Source organism: Perca flavescens, chromosome 24 (assembly GCF_004354835.1).
Source record: "Perca flavescens isolate YP-PL-M2 chromosome 24, PFLA_1.0, whole genome shotgun sequence".
Lineage (NCBI taxonomy): Eukaryota > Metazoa > Chordata > Actinopteri > Perciformes > Percidae > Perca > Perca flavescens.
In genome coordinates, this window is record NC_041354.1 from 9,945,296 (window position 1) to 9,953,891 (window position 8,596).

General features: G+C 40.6%; 1 protein-coding gene across 9 annotated transcripts in view; it reads left to right on the forward strand.

The window, feature by feature from the left end:
• LOC114550758 (fibroblast growth factor 14) overlaps positions 1-3,185 on the forward strand; it is a 95,588-nt gene extending 92,403 nt beyond the window's left edge. For all 9 annotated transcript variants that reach the window (XM_028571561.1, XM_028571560.1, XM_028571565.1 and 6 more), the window contains 2 exons: positions 931-1,129; positions 1,561-3,185. In XM_028571561.1, coding sequence (XP_028427362.1) covers positions 931-1,129; positions 1,561-1,709 — 348 coding nt within the window. In that variant the 3' untranslated portion in view covers positions 1,710-3,185. The remainder of the gene's footprint in view (positions 1-930; positions 1,130-1,560) is intronic.
• Positions 3,186-8,596: the final 5,411 nt, after the last annotated feature.

An 8,596-nucleotide genomic window follows, 5' to 3' on the forward strand; every position in this document is an offset into this window, starting at 1 on the left:
CAACAACCAAGAAAATGATAGCTCAGCGCTGGCTTCCCCCCCACTCGCTTTGTATAAAACAGTGGTTGGCGTATTTTCTAGACATAATCATGCTTGAGCTCTCTACAGCAAGGATTAACGAAGCCAAATCATCCACTATAGACCTGTGGAAAAGCGCAGCAGCACGGGTATCAGTTCTGGTCACCTCGGCGTCACAAAAAGTAGAGGAGAGTGACTAGGCAAGATGTGATTCTTTTTTCTTTTTTTTTTCTCAAGGCTGTGGGGGGTGGGGGAGGGTTTTTGTTCTTGTTCAATTGTATTTGTCTGTTCAGTATGTTCAAAATTTAAAAAACTATAAAAAATTGATCTAAAAAAATAAATAAGCTATTACCAGTAGCGGTTACAGCAGTCGTCTCAAACAGCTTTTAATAACAGGTTGGTTAATTACAAACAACACTTTGCAAAATTATAGCCGGGGGGAGAATGAGGGGACATGACGGCGTCGACCTTCATTTATTAAGCTATCGTGAACGCTCAGGTTCAGACAAGATACAAAATAAAACATGATGTGATTTGTTTAACAAGAAATAAATCCATACAATTGTCAAAATTTGTATCCAAACACAAGTCAAATTGCATTGACTTCTATGGGATCGCCTGACGTTTTGCAAAGTTCCCGTATGTACCAGTACCAGGGTGTATTCAGTCAGTGTTGGGCTGCTCCTTCCTATGACTGGTCAATATTGGCAATTAGCAATATGTATTGGCAGCCTGACAACAATAAAGGAAATGTTTTGTTTGTATTTTATTCTATTAAATGTAATAGTTCATTGAAGCATTTTGTGTATATATATATATATATATATATATATATATATATATATATACACACACTACTTGATCAGTTTTTAACATAATATGACCCATATCTCTTTCTGTCTGTCTCCTCAGGAACTGTTTACAGCGGAGTGTAAGTTTAAGGAGTCGGTGTTTGAGAACTACTATGTGATCTACAGCTCTATGCTCTACAGACAGAAGGAGTCGGGCCGGGCCTGGTTTCTGGGCCTCAATAAAGAGGGACAGGCCATGAAGGGCAACAGGGTTAAAAAGACCAAACCAGCTGCACACTTCCTGCCTAAACCTATAGAAGGTAACATGCATTTACACACACATGAACCAGGGATAATTCCTTCAGCTTCAATTATCATTTTTGGTTTAAGACCCGATTGCTTTTGTTTCCGTTTACTGAAATGTTCAGATGTTACATTTTATTCTTTCATTTAGTTTTATTGGATTATAGAGTAAATACGCACCTTTTCCTCACATCTTCGTTTCTTTCCGTCATTCATGCTTCTCTGACCTTCTCTTTTACACATTTTCGTCGCTATTTTTCTCATCCTAACTCTCCCTTTCTCCTCCTGTTTACTTTCTTTTACCTCTCTTCTGCTCTCTTTCTTTCATCAATTCCATATGCCTTTCTTCTTCTCTCTTCCCACCACTACTGTATCTCCTTCATCTTGCCTCCTTCCTTTCTTTCCTCCCCCTGTCCTCCTCCCTCTCTCCCATCCGCCACTCCTCTAGTTGCGATGTACCGAGAGCCTTCGCTGCACGATGTTGGGGAGGCGGTGCCTAAACTCGCCGGGGGCCCGCCTTCCAAAAGCACAACCAGCGAACCAGTGGTCATGAATGGAGGCAAACCAGTCAACAAACCCGACAAGGAGGAGACATAACCCCACCCCTCCTTTTTACACTCCCCTAGCAAACCAGAGACCAGGAAAAGCCAGACACTCGCCCCACTGCCGCACTCTCAAAAACCTAAACTGCAACAAAAGGTAACCAAACAAACAGCTAAAGTTTTGACTGGTCAGCAGTGGGGCCGCACCTCGCGCCCCACCTCTCTCCCTATTGGACGGATCTGGTGTTGTGGGGCAGAACCAGAAGGACACAGCACTGTGGCTGGTGGTGGGGGAAGAGGAGGATGAAGACCGTAAAGTCAGGCCAATGCCAGCCAGATATTTTGGAACTTTGACAGTGGCATGTCCTCATAGTGGGAGACAAAATGACTTCAAAACAAATATAAGCAAAACAAACAAAAAACAGAAACAAATGTCGTCTTCACCGGTATTTTTCTGTGACAATCTGTAAGAATGATGCCCCTTTTTCCTCTCCTGATAGTACTGTTTTTTGTTGCCAGGTATGCTTGCTTGCCGGTGGCTACACACGCACATTCACACAACTCCCAGCCAAAATCGACCACTTGGATTCAATCTTTGAGTAAATGAAGAACAGATTAAAAAACAAACATCAGACAAAGAGAACTCTTTAAATACCTGATGATTCAGAGGATGCTCATTCATCAATTAAGATTCGGCGCAGGGCATTCTGTACTGAGCTTACAATGAAATGCACTTGAAAATGGTCCTGTGCATTAAATACAAGGCAAACACAACTTATAACCTGTCCCTAGTTGTAGTCACATACTATGTAGCTGTTAAAAAGAGAGACACTACATAGCTTAAATCATGTTTGTCTTTTCAGTGTTCCTTTATTATATATTTGTTGGGTGGTGTATTATTCTGCACTAGTGATTATCAAGCTACATTGTTGTACATACACTAAACAGATTTTATTGTCTGTCTAACAATTTTTTTTCCTGTCTCTTTATGAATGCTATGATTTCCACATCGCAGACACGTATAGCTCAGGAGAAGAGGTGAACAGTTGACATGCCAAGCGAAGACTTTAGTATGAAATTAGTGTGTAGCTGAGTGCTGAAACCACAAATTCCCTGTTTGGTTTGTAGCATGGACTAAAAGAACAATGCATCTCCACTTCCTCCCACTGTTCAAAAGTGAAGCCAAAATATCCCGGATACAGGCGCCGCCATCTTGTTATTTTGGAGCCAGAGTCTGCACAGTAGTGATCGGGCAGTGGAGCCGCAGTATCGAAGTCCCGCCCATACACCTGCCCCACCAATCGCGAGTCAATCACAGCTGTCAATTATGACGTTTTAACTAATTAAAACCAAACTAATCAGAACAATTAACACAGTCATCAGTGTGATAAGAACTACCTAAACTTACCGACAAATGTATTTAACGTGTACTTTGACCTTTTAGTTTGGCCCATGTCTAATCCACTAGTCTCGCTTTGCCAGACCCTCCTCCAAAACACGCTGGAGGAGAGTCTGGCTACTCCACATAGCATTCGGGGGTGGGTGGAAAATGTGCTCTGGTTTATTGACATTTCTTTAAACCAATCATAATCGTCTTGGGCGGTGCTAAGCACAGGAGAAAAGCCACGGTGCTGCTGCAAAATATGCTCGGAAGGAACTTGTTTGGTGGAACGTTTAAAAGTTGTTTTAGTCGTGCAACAGAAAACTCAGATTGGACAGATAGTCTAGCTAGCTGTCTGGATTTATCCTGCAGAGATCTGAGAAATGGTTAACCACAGTCCTCATAAATTGACCGGAGTTTAAAAAGCCAACACAAAGGAAGCCCAAGGCAACGGATATCCAGCCTTGCCAACGGAGCAATCCCGGAAGTGGAACGTTAAGGATATAGACTACTAATCCACTAACATGGAGGTGGCGGGATTTTTGACCTATACTACAGCCAGTCATCAGGGGGCGATTGAGATGTTTTGGCTTCACTTCTACTGTACAGTCTATGCATCAACCCCTGGTTTGTAGCAACACGGAGTGTACAGGAGGCATGCTGGTGTCCAAGCAGCATGGTAGCAGTCAGTGTTTACATGGAGTAGCAGATATTGTAGAGGGTCAAACCTCAAGAGCGGTCAGATGGCCTCGTAGTACTTTTTCTTGCTGTTGCCTTTCCAAGTACTTGAAGTTAAAGGTAGTAATGAGGGTAATAATTAACAGGGTAAACGACGTTAAAGCCACTGTGTGTAGAATTTTCCGGCTTTTTAGACAGCCATGCACGTCACAACCCTCCCACAGATCCCACCCGCACCCGAGCAAAGTAACTAATAACTAAAGCTGTAAAATAAATGAGGTGAAGTATATAATATTAATATCAATATATTTTTTTCTGAAATGTAATGGAGTAAAAGTATAAAGTAGCATAAAATGTGTACCTCAAAATTTAAGTAGGTACAGGGTGAATAAAAACGTGGTTACTTTCCACCACTAGATGCAGATCTGATCACATGCATATTCATTGCAGGAGGATTTTTTTTATGGTGCAATACAATTATGCACTGTGGCTTTAAATTATCCTATAAAAGCAGTTAAAGTTACTAAAAAAGTATTTGAAATGTGGTTTATGTAACCACCGAAAACAAATGGCACGCATTGATTGCAGTGTCAAATCATTCTACAGAAGTATGGCTTTGTGTAAAAAAATAAATAAATATGTTTAGTGTAAAACTAAAGGGCAGAAAATCAAATGCCTTGAAATGAAATTACACCAAATATTCCCATTCCCATGCTTTGCCCTCTCACTGTGACAGTCAACATGGCACCAATCTGTTCTGGGCTTGAATCCTGTTCGACACCCAGGCTTTCTGTTTACTCGTCTTTCTTAGACAGCAAAACTAGATGCCAATTAAATCCTTGCAAAGTTACACAGTAGTCCGTGATATCACTGAGGAGATATTAATACTGTGATCCCCAATGAAGCAGACACAAATGAATATATTCAGTAAGAAACAGAAACTGTGCATCACTCTTGCTTTCAGTCCCAATTTTAGGCAAAGTTAACATTAAAATTTTAATCAGATCCTGGAAACACTGTCATATGTGCTGAAGATGAATGACCTCCACTGACATTCCCAAAACTACAAAGAAACAACAAAGCAACCGCCCTAGAAAAAAAAACAAGGCTGTATTATTAATCCTCACAGTTGTTCCGACATTAAACAAGCAGCTTCAGTGACAGATGTGTGTGTCTGCGTAGCAGGTGAAACGCTGCACTGCTGCACACGAGTGAAGCCACTCTAACGTGTTTAATGTTGTCACGCTGTGTTGTACTGTACAGAGGATACACTTCGCTACTGAAGAGACTGTGAACATACAAGACGGCTCACAGTGCTTCTAATTGGCCGTTCTCACATTTGGTTCTCACACACACATACACACACCACATTTTTCTCTCCTCAGCTCTCATTACTTGCCTTCATGTTCAAATATGTGTGGCTAGCCATCTCACATTACATGAACTTATCTAGTCTAATGTGCCCATCCTTAATTACAGTTTTGAAGAAAAATATTTGAGATTACTGATTACAAAAAGGCAATTCATTAAAGCCCAAATGTAATTGAAATGTGTGTGAAATGAGAGATTTAGCATTTTAAGTTTCTGCATAATCTTGATGCTGAAAATCTGCAAGTGCACGTAAAATGTAATGCTGCTGTTGTATCAACCAAACTTTTTTTTTTTGCGGGGTAGTGCTGTAGATTCTTGCTATGCGAGTGCCTCTCATTCCCAGCCTAGCTCAAGATGTGAGATCCAGGGCGGCTGTAGATTTATGCTAAATGCTCATCCTTCCTGGGTTCCGGCAGGGCTTAGCCAAGATTTCCCAAATTCTCAAAGATCGCTTGACTTCAGCTCTGTCCTGTCTAATGTTACTTAGGCAAAGAGGAGTGACGGTGATGAGGAAGATGTCTTTCGACCAGTGTTGTGCTTGTCTCACGTCAAAGAAATGTGGATGTAACATAATATTGTCGTGTCACACTAGGGGTTATTAGCAAAACGGTAAAAAAAAACAACAACCTGACAATCAGGTCTGTAACTGTCCTTTCTGTCTTAATGTACGCTGTGTTGTCTCAGCTGCCTGTGTCTAAGAAGCCACTTTAATTACAGTATAGAGTGCGATGTTTTTGTACTGCCTGAGCAAACATTAGGAGATACAATCGAGACTCCAAGGACCGTAACTGCTGTTCACTGAATGATTATTAAGCAGCTAATGTCTACACTGCTGGCAAAAGAAAAAGATTGACTTGGCAAAATAACCAAATCTTCCTCCATTCAGAAAGGCCCAGCTTGTTAGGTTAAAAGTAGGGTTCACATCCCGTGAAAGCAGCTACTGAAGATCTGTGGCACATGCTTAAGAATGAATGACGGTTGAATCCAGAGAAAAAAGGGCCACTGGTTTCCTGGCGCAATTACTGTCAGTGTGTCCTGAGAGATTTCTCTCCACTGGTGGTTAGCCAGGTACCAAGGCTACAATTACGAGATATCTAAAAGTGGGCTCTTCACAGGAAGACAGCAGCTGATTTAATTAGAAGTGAGCAATCACAACAACCTGGGTTTTTTCTTTTAATTTCCACATACAGGTAGCACACATGTTCTCACGGCAGGTACACATGTAGCCATCTTACTCTGTCCTGCATGATTTGTAGCTCTGAAATCAGAAGGCACAAAATGGACACAAGACAAAATAGGACAAAAAAAAATGCTTTTGTGACCTGACCACTGCAGTACAGGTGCACTTTAGAGACGCAGGAACATGTTGTGGTTAGCACTGTACTCTGCCGTTTCTTTTTTTCCATTCCCCTTTATTCCTCTGACAAAAAGACTGCCTTATTACATCTGAATCAAATGAGAGCGTAAACGCGCTGTCCTCCCAGCTGTTTCTTTCTCTGAACACTCTCATCCCCCCCACACACACAGCACACACACTTTATCCTATTTTAAGTTTCAATTATCCTTTGATCCCCAATCTTCTGTTCACTGTAACTATGCTAGCTTTCACTCTCTGCTTGTTTTGTAATCACACAGCCATAGAACTTATCACACCAACTCTTTTCTCCACCTCTCACTGTTTGGACTGTTTCCCACTTGTTGCATGGTTTTTTAAGAGAGGAAAGCTGACTGGGGCAAATGCATGTGGTAATTTAGGAAATATGTTATCAAGACAAAACAAACATTTACAGCGTAGCACCAGTAAAACGTTGCATCTGGCTCATCTCTGCCTTCGGTTTGCACTGGTAGATATTTGTGTCATTGTTTCTCTTTGGCATCAGAAGCAACTTACAGAGACATCTTGTTTTTGAAGCATAATCCATCATTGCAATAGTGGAGCAAAGGAAGAATGAATCAAAATTACTTTATATCACTAACATTGTTGCACTAATGCATGTCTTGCGTGAAATACTTTCAGCAGAGCATCAATATTTAATTCTGGTGGCTGAGAGCAGGAAAACTATAAAAACGAAAAAAACAGGAACAAGTAATTGTTTGATATCCTTTGCTGCTTCTTTTAACAATGATGGATTGAGCTGATAGATGTAGAAATAGTGAGTGGTAACCAGTCCTGATCGAGGACTATCATACTACACTCAGAACGGTCTCAAACATACAAACATTTCAGATGGTAGGCCATCTTCTTGTCACTTTTAAGGTGGGCAAAAATGGTGTTAAAGTAACAAAACACGCAAATGAAGGACAAAGGTCTTTTCCATTAAAGTCAAAAGAAAGATGGCGCAGGTTTTCTTCCTCGCTCGCCACTGTTAGTGCCGCCACCGGTGGTCAGATGCTATATTACTGCAATACCGGAACTGCACTCTAGGAACATATTTTTTACATGGTTTGTATTGACTTCAATGAAAAAATCATGACATGATGATGTTTTTTCCTACCTTTAAATTCACTAAGAAGATTTTGTACCATCCAGTGACTTTGTATTTTCAACATTATTCCTGTAATCAATTCCAGGAACAGCTGTATGACTAAAATGTCTGGGTTTTATCCTTAAAATATATAGGGTCACAGTCCTGGAACAGGTCTAATGGAAGCTAGTGCCCACATATAATTACATGTTCAGTCACAAAGTGAGACTGATTAATTGCAGGACGGAAAACACCTGGTGTGTATTACTAACGCAAACCATGCCAGCTATGAGCCAAAAGCAAAATGTTACTGGTGCTAACCTTAAAGGAGATTACTCTGTCTGTCAGTAAATGTACAGTTACCTTTACATACATATTATGCAAACAGTTTGTCTGCACTGTACAGTTTGTGTCCAATCCATTGTATACACACAGAAAACAATATTGAATAAAGGATTTATAGAAAGGAGGCGTGACTGAGTGATCAACTGATTTACTGCACAACATGTCGGTTTCATCTATTTATTTTTATAATGATAATGAATGAATTAATAATATATATAATTTTTTTAATCGATTCATCCGTTCAGCATTAGCACTTTCACTTACAGGTTTACAATCATACCATTCATCCTTGTCCAAGGGTAGGCATTATTATCAGCCATTTCAGCAGCAAAAAGTGGCTACATTTAACAAAATAAAAGAGAGAGGCTTTGTGTTGCTTTAATCTATGAGTATTTCATCACTGATCAAAAGGACCAGAAACATTTTAGAAGAAGCAACACAAAGTGTTTCAAATGAACTTGAGTAATATATTTAGGCCTAACTGAAGCCTCAGAGACACAGACACACAGAGAAATAAAATATAATGGAAGCACCATTAAATCGCTCCACTATCAGCCAGACCTGTATGGAGAGAGCTGTGGAGACAGCTCGGCACACACATTCCGACAGATTGACTGGCATGAAGAAAAACACACACACACACACAGACATCACACCCGCACTCCTGGCCTCCATGACAGATGAACTACCAAATACTGTAAT